The sequence below is a fragment of the Heteronotia binoei genome, chromosome 3 (genome assembly GCF_032191835.1).
Source record: "Heteronotia binoei isolate CCM8104 ecotype False Entrance Well chromosome 3, APGP_CSIRO_Hbin_v1, whole genome shotgun sequence".
In the NCBI taxonomy this organism is placed as follows: Eukaryota; Metazoa; Chordata; class Lepidosauria; order Squamata; family Gekkonidae; genus Heteronotia; species Heteronotia binoei.
This window is the reverse complement of record NC_083225.1, coordinates 70,606,230-70,628,291: the sequence shown is the minus strand read 5'-3', so window position 1 is coordinate 70,628,291 and position 22,062 is coordinate 70,606,230. Positions and strand designations below refer to the sequence as shown.

Below are 22,062 nucleotides of genomic sequence, written 5' to 3'. Positions count from 1 at the left end.
GACTCAAAATGGCTTACATCATTTTTCTCATCTCTGAAGCTGCATCCCTGAAAATGACTGCACACTGGAAAAGAAAGAATTTCTAATCTCATTGTGTCCACCCACTAATATGATATACCATTTCGAGTAAATTAATGGATTAATCTGATGTACTGTGCTGGGAATGTAAAGGTTGATGTTTTAATGGCTATCAGCACATACTGTTATTACATTACATCTCTGAAAACTACAATGAGAATTTTATGTTTCAATTTATATTTGTTTCTCAAGCTTGAACATCTAAAGCTCTGCATGGTATATTTTGACATAAATTTACATCTGCCCTGAAGGGAATGATATGAACACTAGTAACATTTAGAAAGTGCTGTGCTTAATCCTCCAAAATATGGCCAAATGCACACACTTAAACTGTAAACATCAACAACCTCACTTTTATTAAAACAACTGCACACTTTCACATTTAGATTGTGTACAACATACTGCTTATTTCAATGGGGGTTACCAAGCCCCAGTAAACATCAAGTCTCTTTACACCTTTAGCAATGTGAAATTAATACTGTACTGGGGGGAAAAAACCCTTTGAGATTTCTGACAAGTTGAAATAGTATCTGCTTTGAATTTCTTTTTAATTCAGAAAAGCCTCCCACATACAGGACAATTCAGAGCATGTTTACTCAGAAATATGTCCCCACTGAATTCATTGGAATGCTCTAGGTTGCTCTAGGCCTAGGTTGCTGTCTTATATTAGTGCAACAAGGTGTTTTCTCAAGAATGTGGAGTGGGCATCATGTTATCAGTAGGAACCAGATTCATTGGGGGGAAGGGGCAGGCAAAACTGCATGAAAATTTTATGCAAATATTTCAACCAAAGGTAGAAAAGAACATACTGTTTCTTTGAAAATGGTCATGTTAATTTTCTCTGTGTATGGATATATACTTAAATGTTGCATAACTCATCCCCGAGCACTTTTCAGTCCATGCAAGTGTTTCACAAGGATATACATGCAGACAACATATGCTACCAGTGCGCAGGGAAGAGTTTTAACCGAGTAGGACCCAGGATATTACTTTACACTGGTTCTTGTGACTGCTTTTGTACAACAGTAAGGTCTTTGTGGGAAAGTAGCCAAATGCAGCATTCCCCACCTCTTGCCAAGGCTACCACAAGATTTTGTGATATAGCCATCCCAAAAGAACAAGATAACATGTTTCAAACATTCTGAATGCCTTCAATGCCCACGTTTAGCTGATGGGTGTTTAAACACATTATAAACCAGAATATTACAAGACAAGGTTCTAAAAGCATGCACAGCTGTGGGGCAGCCCTTCAGCTCTGTATTGAACCTTGCTCACATGCTGCAGGTTCTCAGGCTGTTATCCAACTCTCTTTGTATGTACATTTGATCCGTACTGGGATAAAGCAGACATCAATGGCTAAACAGACATTGTGATAGCTTTCAATGTGTGGTGTGCCTGCTATACGTAGCCCTCATGGCCATGGTGGTTGCCATTGATGAAACTGAAAGTGACCATTGATTGGTTGGTGCTCTTGAGAGACGTCATTCGTGTGGTGCTTCTGCCCATGCTCTGGGACCTAATGAGAACACGGGCTTTGCAACATGTCAGCTGATGATGAAACTGTTTCCTAAAACTTTTGCTGAGTAGGTAGAGTGCAAAAGGGTTTATGCAAGAGTTAGCAAAAGCCAGGATTCGAGCACAGAGAGAGGTGATAAAGTGCAGAACGGAAGTGTCCACCTCTGAATAATGGTATGACCGATACAAGTAGATGATATGGTTGGGCAGCCAACAGAAAGCAAAGATGCAAACAAAAACCAGCACTGTTTTGGCGAGACGTTTTCGGGATTCCATCTGAAAAGAACAAAGGGAATTGTACATCAGCAATTTTGAATTTAATGGAAGAAGCAAACACTTGTGTTTTTGCCAGAAGACTGCAAGGGACCACTCTGAGCTGGGTTTCCCATCCTGTAAACAATGCAGTGCTTTGCTAGAAAATGGAAATTGACCCTTCTAAATAAGTTTATAGGTTCATTCTTTGCATAGTTTTACTGAGAAATATATCCTACTCAGTGCAATGAGATCTATGCTCTTCTAAGCATCCCCTGACCTGGACTAGCCTGATCTCATCAGATCTTGGAAACTAAATAGGGTCAGCCCTGGTTAGTACTTGGGTTGGAGACCTCCAATGAAGTCCAGAGTTGCTGTGCAGGGCCAGGTAATAGCAAACTACCTCTGAATGTCTCTTGCCTTGAAAATCCTACAGGGTTGCCATATGTCAACTGCAATTTGATGACACTTATCAGACAGGAATGCATATATAAAGACCTTCATATATGATACAGCTCTAATGGCACTGTGTGAAAATCAGGAATCACTCCCTTGATTGATGTTTGCCCGCAGATAAAACAGTGTGTTGAGGAGCCAGTCTAGGCTGCATCTGGACCATGATTTCTGAGTGACTTTTCTTAATGCCACCATTACATTAGACCTGTCACCCAATATTCATGATCAAATGTATTGCAAAGTATTACATGAACAAGATATACTTTATTTCTGTTTAATTCCATTGAGGAATTGTTTATCCTATTGTAATTTCAGTTTCCACGCTACCCAGCTTAGCATATTAGATGCAAAATCTGGGAAACAAAAGAGATCAAAACCAAAATATGGGAAAACGCAGTACTTTCCCATCCCATGCCAAATATATGGGTCTTAAACTGCCGATCCAATGGCAAATGCTGGCCTTTAAATTTCTGCCATTTGCTCTGCAGTAGACAAGCTGTCCAGACCACCTTGGACAGTAGGGGCCAGATGTGGCTTGTATCATCCCATCATCCACTACAAAATCCCTACAGACACTCTCATTTAATGGCCCAAATCTTCAGGTAATTGCACTCAGCCTACTGCACCTGCCTTACTGCCCAGCAGATGGTCATCACTATCAGCTTTGACAGCCCTCATTACCTATTTGGAAATAAAAGTCTGAATCCTGGACTGGCCCAACTTCTCACCTCCCTAAGTGGAGTCCAGTTTCATTCCCCAATTCCTCTGAGACAGACAGTGTTGCAGAGCAGACAGCAATGGCCAACTTTTTGGAGACAGACATTTGTTTTCCAGTCTAATGCCAAGAACTGAGCCAATCAAGAAGCCCTACATGTTTGATGCCAGAATCTACCTTTGGGATTCTGTGCAGAGCATCCCATTTCTCCATGTGGTTTCCATTCCAGTAGATTATTGGGATGGTTATGTAGTAATGCAGTCTGTTTTCGTTTCCTCTAACACTTAGTAACATGAAAAATTCTTCCACTCAAGCCATAGCAAACATCATTTTTTACTTAGATACTTGAAAGCAACCTGTGATCTTCTTCAAATACTGACCTCTGTGATGTTGTGCTTCACATTGTGGGGTTCAGAAATCATTTGTGCCTGGCATTACACGTCATCTGTTAGCTCGGCAATCACATACAAATGCTGTAAATATGGTATCCGAGACACATGCAATCCTTTTCATCCCTTTGGGGAGTGAGAAGGATCATGGCTATTAGTCAACCATGTATAAAAATATTGGAATTATGTTGGAACAGATCACATATCTGATCCCTATGTCAAGAAGCCACACCTTGGATGCATGTGAAAAGAAAATGTGCCATTGCATCTGGGGCTTTACAGGTTAATACTGATCCCTTGTCATACTGACATTTGGGTATTGGGTGTCCACTTAAGCTGATGGTGCACCAGAAAACTTTCTGCAGCATTTTTGCTCAGAAAAAAAAGTTGGATATGGGGTCCTTTAGACAGAGGTAACAATGGCTACACTTACTGACTTGGTTACTGCCAATGAGGTATGGCTTTGAGGTTTGGGACAGGATTCAGGTGCAAAGTATGGGAATAAGTAGAGACAGAAGTACTAGAGTAACACATGGCTCTTTGTTTTCAGTTTGATTTGGGAAATCCATCTCCACCTCATTTGCCTACTGAGTTCAGCCAGCCCTGCTACCAACAGTCCACCCCCCCAAAAAAAATTTGGCACAAAACATGCTGGCCAGGCACGATTGGTAATATATGCTGTGAACTTGGCAGTGCAGGGGATTCTATGGATTCTGTGCCTATGTTTTTATAGCCTGGGCTATAAAGATACAGTGAAGAATGTCAAGAGATATAAAGGATTCTTGTATTCATTTGACCTTCTCTTATACTGGAACAATTGATCACTATACTTTCACTAATAGCTAGCAAGCAGCATTTGACTTCTTTCAATCTATACCCCTCTTTTGTTCTGAACAATCAAGTGGGCTGTTGTCCTTGCTTGCCTGCCTTCTACTTCTTGGCCCTGCCCACTATCCATTGCTGCTGCTTCCAGGTGGCTCAACCATCTTTGTTTGCCATGCATTAGTCTGGCCATCTTGCCTAAAAGCAACTAATCGGCTAAAATACTGTGCATTCTAGCCAAAGGCCATGCTATGATTTTCTGTTGTCCTGGAGAGAATCTCCAATACAGGATTGCAGTGTCCATTGTGCTCCCCTAATTTTCATGTTGTATAATTCCACACCATGTTGGACTATAAATATGGTAAAAAATAAATAGGCAGGCTGTATCACATGGGGTTCAAACTGGGACACTGCCATTTGGTGTGCTGAACGTCAGTGGAGTGAGACACTTGAGGGTGTACAGTGAAAGGAGAAGAGGAAGAACAGTTCCAGCATGGGGTCTAGTGAGGCAATTCGATGCTTGCAGCCTGCAGCAACGCTGCTAGGCTGCAGTAGCAAGGTTTGCCTCCCTGGGAGGGAAGGGAGGATCTACAGCCCACTTGGGCATGTATTTGAGGGGGTGAGGCGAGGTCGTTGTAACGGCCAGACCTCCGGTCTCTGCTTCAGTCTCGACGACAATCGGCTTTGAAGGGTCAATCTTCGTAAGCTTGGAGTGCTGACAGGGAGAAGGTCTTGCCTCTTCGTCGGGGTTAGCGCGGTCTTGCGGGGATTCAGGAGCCTGAGGCTTGGAGGCTGCGTCTGTGGGGCAGCGGCCGACTTTGCAGGCGAGGGAAGTCTCTTGGGAGCTGGGTGCTCCCCAGGCTCGGAGGCCATGTCTGTGGAGGTGGCGGTCACCTTTGCAGGCGAGGGAAGTCTCTTGGGAGCTGGGCACTCCCCAGGCTCGGAGGCCATGTTTGTGGTGGTGGCAGCTATCTTTGCAGGTGAAGGAAGTCTCTTGGCAGCTGGGCACTCCCCAGGCTCGGCAATTGTGTCTGTGGCGGCGGCAGACGTCTTTGCAGGCAAAGGAAGTCTCTTCGGAGCTCGGTGCTCCCCAGGCTTAGAGGCTGTGTCTGTGGCGGCGGCAGCCGTCTTTGCAGGCGAGGGAAGTCTTTTGGGAGCTGGGCGCTCCCCAGGCTCAGAGGCTGCGTCTTTGGCGGTGGCGGCCGTCTTGATGGGCGAAGGGCCTCTCCTGTGAACTGTGCGCTCTCTTGTTGTTTTGGGGCGGTGAGGACGAACACTGAGGGTTGTCGGCTGTTTGGAGCCAGCATCACACAAGGCTGCTTTTTTCTCTTCTTATTGTTGGGGTGCCCAGTCTCCTCCCTCCTTTGACAGGGAAGTGGTTGGGTTTGGTGGTTTTACTTCAGGCAGGCAGGGGAAGGATTACTATTTTAGCTGCATCGCCATTTTGCTTCCCTGATATTTTGTAGGTCGGCCATATTGGGTCCCCTTCTTCTTAGTTAAGGGAGGGCAGCCATTTTAGTTGGTGGCCATATTGGGTACCCTTCTTCTTAGTTAAGGGAGGGCGGCCATTTTTGTTGGTATTGTGCGGAAGCCATTTTGAGGGTCCGCTTTAGTTATAGAGATGCCTGGAGGAAAGGGGTCGGGGAAGCCAAAAGGGAAGCAGCCAACGCTAAAGGCCCCTAAGGCCCCTGCTAAAAGGCCTCCACCCCAGCTGCCATCTTCTGAGGAGGGTGACGAGGCTGTTAATGTGAACATTATGCAAAGGCTGCGGGTGCTGGAACAGGCATCGGGCATTTCTCCTTCTGAAGCGGCAGGAGGGGAAAGGGCTTCAAAGAGGGAGCTCCAAGCGAATGTACTAACCAGGTTGTCTATTTTTGAGGGCAGATCTGGTGCATTCTTCACTGGCAGCGCCATGGGCCTTGGCGGTCCAGATGCAAGATCGGTGTCATCAGCTGGAGCTGCGGGAGCTGGGTCAATGGTGGTGCCAGCTGGATCCGTCGGTAAGGCTGGGGACATTCGCAAGCATATGCAGGGCTGGCTTGGCCTTGGGGGTCTTGGGGTCCGGCTTCACCTGCAGGGCAGGGCATCCCTGCTGTGAGTACAGGGTTTGTTTCCCCTGCAGGGGTGGGGCCATTATCAAATTGGGCTTGGCCTACTGGGCAATGTTGCCCCGGTGTAGTTTGGCCAGGTGTGGGACAGCAAGGTAGTGCAGGTTCTTTCATCGGGAATTGGGGCGTCCCTTCTCCTTATGGGATGGTTCCTTTTACCGCCTTACCTTTTGGGGAGGTTGCTTTGCCTTTAGGGGATCATTTGTTGCCAGCAACAAAAGATAAGATCTTAAAGGGGGAGTATGTCAATATCTTCTTCCTTCTGTTTCGTGAGTTGGAAAAGAAGGATAAGGAGGATCTGGACGACAAGGAGAAGGAAAAATTGAAGAAGCACAAGGTGGGTTGGACTTGGGTGAATTGGCTGCCAGGGTTTTTTTTATCTATGCTGGAGTGATTGCACATGCCCAGTCTTGGAGGGCGGCTGCACTCATCCAGTACTTGGATATAATTTATAAAGGGTACACTATGTTTAGTGGGCCTGCCTGGATTCAATATGACGAGGAATTCAGGATGAGGGCCACATTGGGGCCTTCCCTCCAGTGGGACCGTATTCACCAGCAGCTGTGACTGCAGGTCATGTCTCCTGCCCGGCCAAATTTAGGTGACTGCTCTGATAGCGGTCATTTGGTGGCCAGGTCGGGTCCTACCTCCTCGGCTTCTGCAGCCTCTTTCTGCAGTTCTGTGGGGCAGGGGATTCAACCCCGCCTGCTTTGTTGGGAGTTTGGTTCTCAGGGAGTGTGTAGCAGAAAGGCTTGTCAGTTCAGGCATGAATGCCCCATGTGTGGCGGGCCTCACTCCTTCAATAACTGCCCTAAAGCCCGGGTGCGTAAGAATCAAAAGATGCCAGGAGGGGAAAGTTATCAGGCTGGAAAGGGGCCCAGTCCGATAAAGGTGGGTCCTCTCGAGCGCTGGCTGTCCAGGTATCCATAGAGACCTGACAGCGTTTACCTGTTAAATGGTTTCAAGTTTGGTTTTAGGATCCCTTTTCAGGGGGCCCGGGTTCCATTTTTGTCTGGGAACCTTAGTTCTGTTAAGGGTTTAGAGCAGGTAGTTAAAGCAATGGCAGGTCTACGCTTGCCGCAGCATAGAACACGGGTTACCAGCAGCATGAGGGAAGATTTGGGGGTTTGGCAAGAATTTTTAAAGTCCTTTAATGGGATCTCCTTTTGGAGCGAAGACATGAGGCTTGAAGCTAAGCTTCAGGTCATGTCTGATGCTGCTGGATCTCTGGGTTTTGGAGTCTATTTCTGCAGACATTGGTGCGTGGACGGTTGGCCAGACTCCTGGAGGCAGGTGGGAGTGAACCAAGATCTTACGTTTCTCGAGTTTTTTCCCATTCTAGCTGCAGTTTGGTTGTGGGGGAAGGATATGGCCAATCGCATAGTTCATTTTTGGTGTGATAATATGGCGGTAGTCCATGTCATTAATTCCTTTTCATCCAAATCCTAGTGGGTCATGAGGTTGCTGCGGGCCTTCACTCTGCGTTGTCTGCGGCTTTACATACTGTTTTTAGTCAAGCATGTTCCTGGGGTGAATAACGAGGTGGCTGACACTCTCTCTCATAAACAGATGGAGAGGTTTTGTCAGCTGGCCCCAGATGCTGATTGAGAGGCGGTGTCAATGCCCCAGGAGCTATGGCTGATTGGCAAGCCGAGGCCTGCAGAGCAATAGACCTAGCCTTTGCGCCTAGCACCAGGAAGTCTTACGAATGTGCTGTGTGGCAGTTTTAGGGCTGAGGTGGGGTATCGCATTGTTTGGCTCCTCCTGGTGGAGCAGTTTCTCCACTACTGTGTTTCTCTACATGCGATCCATTAGGGGGCGCCTGTCTGCATTGGATTTTGCCAGTAAGGCACTGGGTTATAAGGAGGAAACAGCTGTTTTTCATCTCCAAAAAATGCTGGAGGGGTGGGCCAGAGAGGCTGGTCCTAGGCTGGACGCACAGAAACCTATTTCCTCTCTGATTCTTAGGGGCCTGAAGGGGGTTTGGGGCACGGTGTGTGCTTCATATTTTGAGGCCATTTTGTTTCATGCTGCGTCCTTGGTAGCCTTTTTTCGGGGCTCTTAAGAGTCAGTGAGCTAGTGGCATGGTCCAGAAACGATGTTTATGGTAATGCTTTGTTGCGACGGGACCTAAGGTTAACTGAGGGTAAGGCGGTAATTACTGTCTGTCGCTCTAAGATGGACCAGTGTCAAAGAGGTACTGTGCTGGAGCTTGGCACCTGCTCTGAGTTTGAGCTGTGTCCAGTTCTGCCTTGGCTGCTTATTTGGTAGTTCGGGGGCCCAAGGAAGGGTTTTTGTTTTGTCGCAATAAGAGTAGCTCGCTGTCAAAGCATCAGTTTTGGGCTGTGACGTCACGGGCTTTAGGTGAGCTGGGGTTGTCTGGGGTGCGGTTTGGGACCTACTCCTTTAGAATTGGGGCAGCTTCAACAGCTGCTAACCTGGGGTATCTTTCCTCCTCCTTTGGACGTTGGTGCTCATCGGATTACAAATCTTATGTTCAACCGTTGCTCAGTCCCTAGCTTTGCTTGTTTGACTGTAATGTTACTGGTTTAAGTTCTTGTTTGACTGTTTTTTCTTTTTAGATGCTGTTGTTCCTGGCCAGAGGACCCAAGTTCTCATCTGTGGCCATAGCCATGTGTTTTGGGCCACTCATCAGGCTTGGAGAACTTTGTTCAGCTCTCAGCTGGGACTCAGCCAGTATGTTTGTGTCGAGTGGCAGGGGCACTGGGGCCTTCAGTGGCTGGGCCTGCTGCTTTTGTTAGTCCAAGGGAGCATGGGCCTTCCTCCTCGGGTTTTAATTATTCACCTAGGCGGGAATGATCTCGGGCTAGTGCAAGGCAAGGTGTTGTCTTGTAGGCCCATGAGGATTTTCAGTACATTTGGGAGCAATGGCCTGGGACCACTATAATTTGGTCAGCCATGTTTCCACGCCCAGTGCGTGGGACCCTGCAGCTATTGAGAGGGCACGCTACAAAGGTAATAAAATAATTAGGAAGGCATTTGAAGGGGGGTTGGGCCACTATCTGCCCCATCTGGATATTTCTATGGAATTTCCTGACCTCTACAGAGGGGATGGGGTACATCTCTCAGAAAAGGATAATATGCTTTTCTTGAGAGATCTCCGGCAAGGGCTGTGGGTAGCGACAGGTGTTAAGCCCTAAGTAGAGACTTGGCCTTAGTGGTGGCAGGTTTTTCTGGATTACAGTACTATGCGGCTAGGGGAGGACCATGAAGCATCCCCCTTTTGGGGAATTTGGGGTCTGGCAGGATCAACCTTGGGGTTTGATGACCCGGGGTGGGGAGAATGCAGACTGTCCCAGAGGCTCGACTAGAGGGTGCCTTCCATTGAGACGTGCATCTGGTGGTTGGGCCCTCTGGGGCGTGCCTCCCAGCTGGGCCGGCCTGGTGGTAGCTGCGTCACATAGCGCCGGCTGGGGGCTGGGTCTTTCACTTGTGAATGGCAGGGGAGCGGTCTGTTGAGACCCCTAGCCCTGACCAAGCCGCAGTTTGGGTGCCCTTGGCGTTTTATTATGATGATTAATAAAGTGGCCCATTATTTATACCAATGCATTGTGTCCGACTTTTCATTCTGACTTGGGAGGCAATATTACTTGATAAATATTTTCAGGTCAGGCCTAGGCAACACCAGACTGTGGCTTTTCTAATCTTGCTTCACATGTTGGCTCCTTACAGCTTCTGTGCCTGTCGTTTCTCTGCTTTTCTGTGTGCCTTTCATATAGCTTACTCAGCTAAAACCTCAACCTGCCTCTGATACAAGAATTCTGTCCAAGGTAGGCAGTAATCCTGCCAGATGTCTAACTTCATTTCCCTGCAGCTCAGCACTGACAGTCTATTGCCAAACCTAGATGGTAGAACACAATTTGCAATACATGGGTGAAGAGAGAAGCTTGAATGAATTAATAGCTCAGCTCCTCAGGAAAGTGTTCATTCTGCCCCGAAGGAAACAAGTTGGTAACCAGCAACTGTACAACCAATTCAATATATCATGGATGCTTTAAATCCTCTGTTCCTTTCAACTGAATCAATTGAAAAGTAAGAGCTGCCATGACAAAGGATGGGTAACCTGGGCTTGCTGAGAAGCAAGTTTTATCAAAATGCTAAATGAAAATTAAACTCTGCAAATGAAACTTGCTGTGAACTAAATGCTAAATACTATTTAGTAAATTAAATACACCTTCAGAAGTGTGATCTTCAATAAATACTATTGCTTTGACATCTGCATTTCAGGTATAAAGCCAGAAGGTAATACAATAAATGCCAATAGTATTTATGTCTGAAACAGACCAATAAGCCTTGTGTATAAATCTAATAAATGAAATCATGAATTGGCAGGGTTAAATTTCACTCCCATTCCTCCTGACTGGTGAGAAATCCTATTTAACTTCCTATCAATTCAAATGTAAGATATAGAGAGGAAGGAAAAGGCTGAAGAAAGGAAACGCTTAGTAAAATGTTTAGTAAAACCATTAAGAAGTAGCAACCTGCAAGGACTTGCAGAAGGCATTTCACCTTCCCCTCTCCCACTATTTCCTCTTTCCTTATAAACCCCCATAATCTCTCAATTTTTTGCTTCCTTTTCTTCTTCTCATGTTACCAACCTCCAGGTGGGAACTGGAGATCTCCTGGGATCACAACAGATCTCCCAACTACAGAGATCAGTTCTAGGGTTGCCAGATCAAAGTTGGGAAAACCCTGGAGATTTGGGAGTGGCGCATTGGGAGGGCAAGGTTTTGGAAGGGAAGCAGCCTCAGCAGGATATAATGCCTTAAAGTCCACCTTCCAAAGCAACCGTTTTCTCCAAGGGAACTCATCTCTGTCATCTGGAAAGTAGCTGTAATTCTGGGTGACCTCCAGCCCTCACCTGGAGGTTAGTAATCCTAGTTCCCCTGGAGGAAATGGCTGCTTTGGAGAATGAAGTCTATGGCATTACATTCCAGGAATTTCCGAACCTCTTTCCCTCCTTTTGGCAATCCCCATATCCTTTTCCTGCCTCATTCTCTCCTTTTCAGCTATTCACCAACCTTTTAACTGCCTCCCATCTTCAGCTATATTTATTATTTATTTACTTCACTTATTCCCCACATTTCTCCACACTAGGCACCAAAGCAGGTTACATTATTTGCTTCTCCTTTTTATCCAAACAAAAACCTTGTTAGGTAGCTTAGGCTGAAAGCATGTGACTGATCCAAAAATACCCAGTGAACTTCCACAGGATCTGAACCTGGGTCTCACATACCTTACTCTGAAGCTGTAACTGCTACACCACACTGGCTTTCATAGTGTTGCTGCTGTTGAACAGTAGCAAGCAGCCAGGAGTAGTTCAGTCATGAAAATCAGATAGCATCATCACCCAGAGGTTGCTTCCAGATGGTATGTGGAAATATCCCAGAATTACACTGAACTTCAGACAACAGAGATCTGACCCCCTGGAGAAAATGACTGCTTTTAATGGTGGACTCTATGGTATCATATTCAGTTGAGGCCTCTCCCCTCCTCAAATCCTCAGACTCTACCCCAAAATATCCTGGAATTTTTCAACCTGGAGTGGTAGTGCTAGCCAGGCCTGGCCTCAATGACTTTTCCTTCCAGGGCCAAAATAAACCTTGAAAGGGCCCTGACTCCTCTCCCTGCCATTTTATTGACTGAAACTTAAGTCTGGAATATTGTGGTTGCTTAGTAACAACCACTGAGGAAATCTGTTGATTGAAACTACAGGTCCTCTTTTTTTATCATAAACAGGATTTTTAAGTTGCCCAGTGTTTTTTTGTGGTTGTTTTTTTTTTTTTTTTTTAGATTTTACACTTTTCTGCAATTCTAGACCTCTTTTCAGGTTTGCAGAAAGATCTGTCTTGTCCATTCACTTTAAGTACCCAAAGATATCCTGATTTCACTATTAGAATGTAATAGTTATTCCTAATGATTTACAAATCTGGGGGAGCCATTCAGAACTTTTTTTGTGTGGTGGTGGTGGTGGTAGGAAATAAGAGGTTTAGGCAGTGCCTTCTCCCCACTATTGGCTTCCAACAGCAAAGGAGAGTTGTTGTATGCTGCCCAATACTGGGAGGACAAAATCCCAGGCCATAGCTTTCTGCCAAGAACCATGAAAAGTGGAACCAAGCAAACTAGAATGAAACATAACAAAGAGTTGATTGAATGTCATCAGGCACAAGGATCTGATTGGATGTTTGCCTAAGATCTGTATTGTATACATATATCATAAATATAGCTATATAAATAAAGTCTTATCTGGGTTGTTTTTTTATGTCCTAATTTTTTAATTTGTGGCTTGGGGAACATTCAGTAATGTTGTATATATTATAAATTAAAGGTAATGAATTAAAGGTTAAGAATGACTTTTGAGAGTCATCCTGGAGTTATTAAGTACAACGTTTTGATTCTACTACTCTAACTTTTGCTTTTTGTAGGTGTTATGTGTTGTCTGAACTTAAGTTAGGCACCTATTGCTAACCAGGATCCTGATGCCTACATTCTGAGTGGTCATTCACTTGGTGTCAAGAGTGACTCCATTTTGTTCCTCTTGCCACATGTATCCAAATGGCTAACAGTTATACAATGCTAATGCTTGTGCTTCCTATGCTGGCTAATTGCTTTGAAGCATCCTCACTGCTTATCTAGAGGGAGAGTGGCATGTCTGGGAACTTGCAACCAAGGTCAAAGGAGCCGGTGGAGATGTGGCCGAGGGGATAGATAACAGGCACCTGGGATGATGATAGAGTAGGAGGGAACCCACGCAAAATCCCCGCTGCAGCTTCGCACGCTTGGCTTGATTTGTAACGGTCAAGACAAGGGGTTATAAGAGCGGGGAACTGGTGGAAGAGCCAGTTCTGACAATGCCTGTACCTGCCTATGATGCTGGAATAAAGATCTTGAATTTTACTTGTCTGTTCCTTGCCTCTGGGTCTGACATTTTGTCGGAACTCTACCCATCCCTGAGTGGCATGAACCCAGACTACGATGGCTGGTGAACAGGAGCAAGGTATGGGGACAACTTTAACCACTACGCCCAATGAGGAGGAACCAAAGCCTGAAGGAAGAGAGAGTGGGGTTCCATGGATGAAAGTGGAGGGGACTACCCCTGTGCGAGCGGCATGGGGAATGGCGCTAACGAGTGGGTGCAAGAAGCTCTTGCCAGCCAGAGCAGCCAACTACGCGAGGAGATGCAGGCCATGCATGTCTTCTTAATCCAAGAGATGTGCAACCTTGCCCGGCAGTTATAGATGGTGGTGGAGCGGGTCATGGCTGTGCCCCCACAAGTGGGAGGATGACCAGCCAGGGGCCCCTGTGGGAGGAGAGCCACCAGCAGGAGGAGAGCTGCCCGCAGGGGGCGAACTGGCCCCCCAGCCCCAACCTAGATGGGAGGAACCTGCCCCGATGCCAGGCAGGCCTCGAGTGAGTGAGGCGAAGTTCAATGGGGATCCCACAGACCTTGCCTACTTCATTGTGTCAGTGCAGGGCCATCTCAGCATGTGGGCATGCAGCTTTCCGATGGAGCAGTCACGGGTGGCTTACATCAGGAGCTACCTCCACGGGGCAGCCACCCAGTGGTATGTCACCCTGTTCAAAAGTCGATCCCCAGCCCTAAACTCGGCCACAGGCCTCCTGAGGGCTCTACTCTACCACTTCGAGGACCCCCTGCAAGAGACCAAAACCATATTGGCCCTACAAGACCTGAAACAGGGCGCAGGGTTGGTGTGTGATGGTGCTGAATTCAAAGGTCTACCAATGGGATGAAGGGGCCAGGATCAAATAATGTAACCGATTCTGGAAGAGTCCAAGGGGGAGGATGGAGAGGGCCAGCTGACGGGAAATGACAATGACCTGCTGTGAGAAGTGCGCTACAGCAGGTCCAAGCCATGGCTGTGCCGCTAAGGGTGAGATTATTCGGGACTTTGTATTATGTGCCCATAACCCTAGTGAACCCAATTACAAAACGGTTTTCCTGCATCAGGGCCCTACTGGACTTGGGGTGCTCAAAAGACTTATTATCGCCCAGTTTAGTAGAGGCGTTAGGACTGAAAACTGTGCTCCTTAAGGAATCTTATGTATTTGAGCAGATGGACGGGAGTCTGATGAAGGGGGAACCATGTAGTACCGGGACAGAAGTGTGTGCCCTAGGGATGGGAGAGCACTGGGAGTCCCACACCTTCATCATAGCCCCAGCCGCCAAGTTCGAAGCCGTCCAAAGTCTAGAGTGACTGGCCGATCCTGACCCACTAGTCCAATGGAGCGGGAATGCAATATACTTCCTAGACCCAGTGTGCAAAAGTCACTGTTGGGACAAAAAGTGGGGCCCACATCCCCCCCAACTGGAAAAGTTATGTGTTACCAAAGTCGAGGCACCCACCCTACTCCCTGAATACCAAGATCTACATAAGGTGTTCAATGCCCAAGAGGTGGATGAGCTATCCCCGCACTGAGATATGGACTGTGCCATTGAGCTGGTAGAGGGGGAGCCACTGCCCAAAGCCAAACTGTACTCAATGAGCCGAGGGGAGCCAGAGGAACTACAAAAGTTTCTTGAGCTGAACCTACACAGGGGTTTCATACGACCTACCAAGTCCCCCCCCCCATGCTGCCCCCGTACTCTTCAGAAAGAAAAAAAGGATGGCAGTTTATGACTTTGTATTGATTTTTGCAGGTTGAATAAGATTTGTATAAGTAATGCATACACTCTCCTGCTCATTCAGGACCTCTTGGGGGAGGTGTCTCAAGGGAAAATTTTTACCAAGCTCGATCTCCAGGATGCGTACTTCCGAGTGCGCATCAAGGAGGGGGAAGAGTGGAAAACAGCATATAGCACCCTGCTCAGACAATATGAATACTTGGTCATGCTGTTCGGACTCAAGGGGGCTTCGGGGGTATTTATGAACTTAATCAATTAAGTGTTGCACAAGTACCTTTGTAAGGGTGTGGTTTGCTACCTGGATGATGTGTTAATATACTCCCAGAACCTACACTTACATGTCCAGTTGGTGAGAGAAGTACTCCAGACCTTATATGAGCACTAATTGCCAAACTGTCCAAGTGCAAATTCCATAAAACGAAATCGCTTTCCTGGGGTATTGCATATCCACGTGGGGTTTGGGGATGGACCCTATCAAGGTACAAGCAGTGATCGACTGGGAGCCTCCCCGCACCTGCAAACAGCTCCAGAGCTTCCTGGGGTTGCCAGTTTTTACAGGGGGTTCATCAATAACTTTGCTGAAGTTACCCTACCCCTCACCGAACTGTTAAAAACAAAAGGGAAGGGACCGCAAGCCCTAAAAGGTAGTTCCACCCTCCAGTGGACAGGGGAGTGCCAAAAAGCATTTGATGAACTGAAGGCATGGTTTACATCTGAACCCTGCCGAATACACCCTGAGAGATTCATGGTTCAATGTAATGCAAGCAACATCACTCACGCAGTCGTATTGCTCCAGGAAGGGTCGAACGGCCAATTGCACCCCTGCGCATACTTGTCCCAGAAATTTAGCCCAGCTGAACGCAATTGGTCTGTATGGGACAAAGAAGCCTCCGCCATTAAACTCGCCCTAGAAAAATGGAGGTACTATCTAGAGGGGGCAAGGGAACCTTTTGAGCTGTGAACAGACCACAAAAACCTAGCCACTCTTATTGCCACCCGTAACTTCAACAACAAACAAGTGAGGTGGGCGGGCTTGTTCCGGCTATTTAATTTTAAGTTGGGCCACATCCCGGGGAAACTGAACTTCCTAGCCAACACGCTGTCCCGCCTCCCTCAACATGACAGCAAGAGAGAGGAAGTTGTAGACTCGCTATTCACGCCCTCCCAACTAAGTGCCTTAGTGACCACGCATGCGGAGAGCAGGAAGGGCACTGAGTCCCTGGAGGAATTCCTAATGGAACTAAAACAAGCTGCATTGGATAATCCACCAGGAGGGGGACTCCAATTAGAGAAATCAGAAGATGGGCTTTGGTAGAAGGGGGAGAAAGTCTACATACCGCCTTTCTTACACAAACAAGTGATTCAGAGGTCGCATGACTCCAAGCTGAGGGGGGGGGACTTTGGGTTCGTCAAAACAGTACATTTAGTCCAAAGGCAATGTTGGTGTTGGGGAATACATGACGGGGTGCCCTACTTGCATCATGGCAAAGAAGAGGTCGGGTCTTCCCACCGGGCACCTACAACCCCTCCCCCCTGCCTCGCGCCCCTGGAAATGTATATCAATGGACTTTATAACTGACCTTCCCCTGTCTATGGGGGAAACCATAGTCTGGGTGGTGGTAGACACATTTTCCAAGCAAGCCCACTTCATACCCTGTAAACAACTACCCATGGCCAAGCAGTTAGTCCAAATGTTTATCCAGCACAACTTTTGGCTGCATGCCTTCCCCAGCAAGGTGATTTCCAACCGCGGACCACAATTTGTCACCAAATTCTGGTCAGACCTGTGCGAATTGGCTGGAATGGAGCAAGGAATCAGCTTTGCTTACTACCCTCAAACAGACGGACAAACGGAACGCACCAACGTGGTGCTGGAGCAATGTTTATGTTGTTACACATCCTTTCAGCAGGACAATTGGGTGGCTCTGTTGCCTTTTGCGGTATATGCTTACAATAATAGCGTGCATAGTGCCACCAAAATAAGCCCATTCCAAGCAGTGCATGGCTACGAAGGCAAACCTTTCCCCGAGCTCGCCCCCCCCCCATCATCTCTGGTAGACTTCGCAGAATGGTGGAAAGGGATAGCGAGGGGATGGACAGTTATCAAGCAACAACTCCAGAGGGCGCAAGAGGCCTATAAAGCCAAATATGACAAGAAACACTCTGAACTGTGGGACTTGGCGGTTGGGGATAAAGTATACATTTCAACTAAGCATTTACCTAACGCCAAAAACTGTAAAAAACTTGGAATGAAGTATTTGGGGCCTTTTCCAATTAATAGGATTATAAATAAAGTGACTGTAGAACTCAAAAAATCTTAAACATGTGCACCCTTGTTTCCACACCAGTTATCTGAAGAAGGATGCTGGACCCTCGTCATGGCACCCCCAGACGGAACCACCGCCCCTGGCCCTGGTTTGTGGTCAGATTCATCATGAGGTGCAGGAAATCCTTGACGCCAAGTTCAAACATGGTGAACTCTTTTACCTTATCAAATGGACTCATTTTCCGCTGAGTCAAGCAGAATGGGTCAAAGCCACAGATATGAACTGCAAGGCTTTGATCAAGGACTTTTGCAACAACAAACATCCCGACAAGCCTGGGGGAAGGGGATCTTAGGGAGGGCAGCATGTCAAGAGGCACTCTATTTTGTTCCTCTTGCCATATGTATCCAAATGGCTAACAGTTATACAATGCTAACGTTTGTGCTTGCTATGCTGGCTGATTGCTTTGAAGCATCCTCACTGCTTATCTAGAGGGAGGGTGGCATATCTGGGAACTTGCACGTTACTATGCAACCAAGGTCAAGGGAGCTGGTGGAGATGTGGTCGAGGGGGTAGATAACAGGCACCTGGGGTGATGATAGAGTAGGAGGGAACCCACGCAAAATCCCTGCTGTAGCTTGGTGCGCTTGGCTTGAATTGTAACGGTCAAGACAAGGGATTATAAGAGCGGGGAACTGGCGAAAGAGCCAGTTTCGACAACATCTGTACCTGCCTATGATGCTGGAATAAAGTTCTTGAATTTTACTTGTCTGTTCCTTGCCTCTGGGTCTGATACTTGGAACCAGCCATTCAGGGTGTAGGGCATTTCACCAGAAAATGCAATTAAAAGATTGGTGGGTGCTTGCCTACTGGGTGTACTTTGGCCTGCTCAAACTGCATATAGTTCCTTGTTGTTGCCTATTGTTCTTGTGACTGTTTCTTCTTAATAAAGAGCTGGCTGAACTCACTTTACAACAGTAGTTATGGGTGAAAGACTTGCAATTAAATTTGCATTCATTGTCATAATAAGGTCAGAGATGGCTTATGCATGTAGCCTTTCATACAGCAGCCTGCATTTCATATTGCTAACCAAGCCTACTAAACCAAAATAACTGGAGCTATGAAATGAAACAATGCTACTTAAAAAAAACACACTTGAGAACTGAACTTGAAGCAGAGATATTTTTATCAGTCTGCTACCATTTTCTCCACTGCACTAATTTTTGTGACATGAGTCCATCAGCCTGACAAAAATCAAAGGTTCTGCTTATAAGATCATGGCCAGAAATGTTACATTGATGAATAACTGTGGGATCATACTTTCATTTTAATATATTTGTGCAGTTAACTGGTACTTCCCACCCAGAAGCTGTCTGTGATCTCCAAAATTTCATTAGAGCCAGACAACTTTTAAAGATAAGCTACAAAATGACTGGGGGATTGGCCTTAAACTAGTTGGAGAAACAGCTCAAATGCATTTTTTTCTACATTTATGGAACCCTTTAAAACATTTCCATTGACTTGTAATGAAGTTTGATAAAGGAAGATCATTTTTTATTTTTGGAATAATTTCTTTTTTGAAAACAGGTTCAGAACTCCACTCGGAGAATTAGCCTGGGTTTCTAGCAACACAAAGCAGGACTTAGAAAGGTCCATTTCTGCTTAGGATGGAACTGTAACTGCAGCATACAAATCATGTCATTATCCTCAACATGACAGTTACTACTTTTTTAAAAAACGTAAGACATACCTGTTTTCTAACATGTACATTTCCTTCCACTGGTAGGTTGTAAGCACTCCGTATCAGATTTTTAGCAATGAAATAATAGTAAACTGAAATAACAGAAAGAGGAATGACATAAAATATCATAAAGGAAGCCATTGACTGAATTTTTGGATGCAGCTCATTGGTAAGCGGGTAAGGTGTACAACTAATGAATGTTTTATTAGTGCCCTTATCATAGAAAGGGCGCAAGTCTGAAAACACAGCTTCAGGAATTGCCAGCAGCATGGATAAAATCCAGATCATGACAGCTTTCAAACAAATCTTCAGTAGAGCATGAGAGGCTTGGATGTCCATTGGTCTCACTATGGCTTTATACCTAAAGACAAGATAAATAATGCTGTTACTAACCATATGGATAGATTTATTAGAACAAATCCCACTTGACTATTGTCTCTTTCTGTGAAAAAGAAGTTTGGTCATGAATGCTCCTTCCTTCCTTGCCTTCTGTTAGTTATAATTACTTGATTTAAAAGGTCTAGATTTCTTGTGGGAGGCACTTTATCTCAAGAGTCTTAATTGATAGATGAAACTGTTGACCAAATGCTTTGTCATTTTTTTCTTACTCAGTTTCCTCCAAATATATAATAACTGGGTCATTGAAGGAGAACATGCATTCCCTCTGAGAGAGAAAACATGTAACTTATGTGATAAAAACTACTGATAATTAGTGGAGATTACCAAAATCTAGTGCCTATTGTCAATAATGACTCATAGTAATCTGACTGGCCTACTACATTGGGGACATAGATGTCTAAACTATTACTAGGTTGGTTTTTATTTTTTAAAAAGAGAGATAAGATTTGTTATGGAGATCTTTATGTTTATCTGCTGGGTTGTTTTCTCAGAGGGTCACATGACTGTGCTGGATTCTGTCCCAGGATATGGACATTTCAGAAAGTGTGGGGTCAATTACATCTTGGACTCTTAAGTATGCCTTGATTAGCATACTTAGTTCTGCACAGATGCACCAACTGTGCCAAATAAAGAAGAACTTTATGTTGTATGCTAATTTGCTGTTCAGCATCTGCCTTATATATATGGACTGGTAAATTCCATTTCATTGTGTGCACACAAGAGCTCATATCTTGAATAAAACTTTGTTGGTCTTAAAGGTGCCACTGGACTCTAACTTTGTTCTACTGTTTCAGACCAATATGCCTATCCACCTGGATCTTAATACCCCACAGAAATTATTTTTAAAGCCCATGCCTGTCTTTTCAGCAATAAGATTACTAGACAAATATTCAATTGCTTCACACTGTAACAAAGGGATCACACTACATTATGAATTTTGTTAATTCTGATATATTAAAACATTGCAATATTTTGCATGAGGGTATTGTTGAAACTTCACATCACAGCAGACTTGGAGATTCTACCAAAACACAGCATCCCTTTACTGAGCTCTTTCTTTACTTGTGATGGATCATTGAAGGAGAACATACTTCACTTGTCCTGCAAGTGAACATACTTCACTTGTCCTGCAATATGGCATAATTGTGGTGCGTGTTATTACCCCTTCCTGGTTCATGTCTTTGGTAGTTCTGCTAAGGAGAAGGAAAATATGAACACTGTTTATGTCACATCATGGGATAAGCAGTGAAGATTTTCACCTAAGGGTACTATTTTTAAGGTTATCCACATATCCCCAAAAATGTGTGGATTCAGCTTTGTTTGAACAGTTTAGTGTCCATCATTCCCCGCCACCCCCCCCACACACTTACCTAACAAAGTTTGAAGAGATCAAACAAAAAGCTATAAACAGGAGAATATTAGATCCAGGTGGGCAGCCATGCTGATCTGAAGCAGTAGAACAAAGTTAGAGTCCAGTGACATCTTAAGACCAACCAAGTTTTATTCAAGGCGTGAGTTTTCGTATGCATGCACACTTTCTGTAGAGGCATCTGTCTATATATATGAACTTCCATTTCAATTTATCTGAGGAAGTGTGCTTCTAAGTGTTATCTAAAAGTTCTTTTAGATAATCAGCTGTAACTCAGCTCTGTAACTCAGTGTTCCATACTTGGGAATTAAATATGTGTTGTTTTTTAAAACTGGACTTCTGAGCCCTAATTTATTAAAAAAAAATCCAATAGCAATTATAAAAAATATCATACAGAGTGAAATTAGCCTAATAGCAACAAATATATTATGAAATTACTAATAAACATGAAACTAATATTGTTTGGGCCATAACTGAATGGGATAGGCTGGCCCTATCTTATTAGCTCTTGGAAGTTAAGCAGGGTCTGCCCTGGTTAGTACTTGGATGGGAGCAGGGCCAGCCCTTCCACTAGGCAAACTAGGCAATTGCCTAGGGCACCAGCCTTCTGGGAGCGCTGAATTGGGTTCTCCTCATGTGACTCGGTGATGTTATTAGTGGGGGGGGGGCACCAGAAGTTAGCCTTGCCTATGGTGCCAGACAGTCTAGGGCTGGCCCTGGATGGAAGACCATCATGCAAGTTGAGGGTTGCTATGCAAAGGCAAGTAATGGCAAATCACAACTGAATATCTCTGGGCTTGAAAATCAAATGGGGTTACTATAAATCAGCTGCAACTTGACTGCACGTTTCATCACCAAGAACATGGTTTGGATCACTTTTCAACTTGTGATTCTGGCTCTTCTCAATTAGTTATAAACTGGACTCAAGTCCTAAATATGCCTGACTTCTACTGATCTGTGTCAGTTTTTTCCACTTAAAAAGCACTTCTTGCATTCCATATGTTTTGGAATTCCTGTCTTCACAGTGTATGGTATGATCTGATAAGGTGCTGAGTTGTTGACATTTTCCTGGTTGTTAATAAAAGATAAAAAGCTCCAGCAAAGGTCATTTTCTGGCAGTACTGCTGTGAACACCTGATGTTATCAGCTCTGTTCATTAAGTAACCTGCTATTTCATAGTAAAATATGTCATAAATTGTATTTGCTATAAAATTTTTAAATGGCTTATTTATGTCAAAACTAATCTGTGGTATCAGAAGACACTTATGTGGAATAGACTTCACTAAATA

General features: G+C 45.2%; 1 protein-coding gene across 1 annotated transcript in view; it reads right to left on the bottom strand.

Annotated features, from left to right (window-relative positions):
* Positions 1-1,208: 1,208 nt before the first annotated feature.
* GRPR (gastrin releasing peptide receptor) overlaps positions 1,209-22,062 on the bottom strand; it is a 36,224-nt gene continuing 15,370 nt past the window's right edge. Inside the window, exons 2-3 of the mRNA XM_060235118.1 lie at positions 19,015-19,366; positions 1,209-1,869 (exon numbers count right to left, since the gene is read on the bottom strand). Of these exons, the coding sequence (XP_060091101.1) occupies positions 1,477-1,869; positions 19,015-19,366 (745 nt within the window). The 3' untranslated portion in view covers positions 1,209-1,476. The remainder of the gene's footprint in view (positions 1,870-19,014; positions 19,367-22,062) is intronic.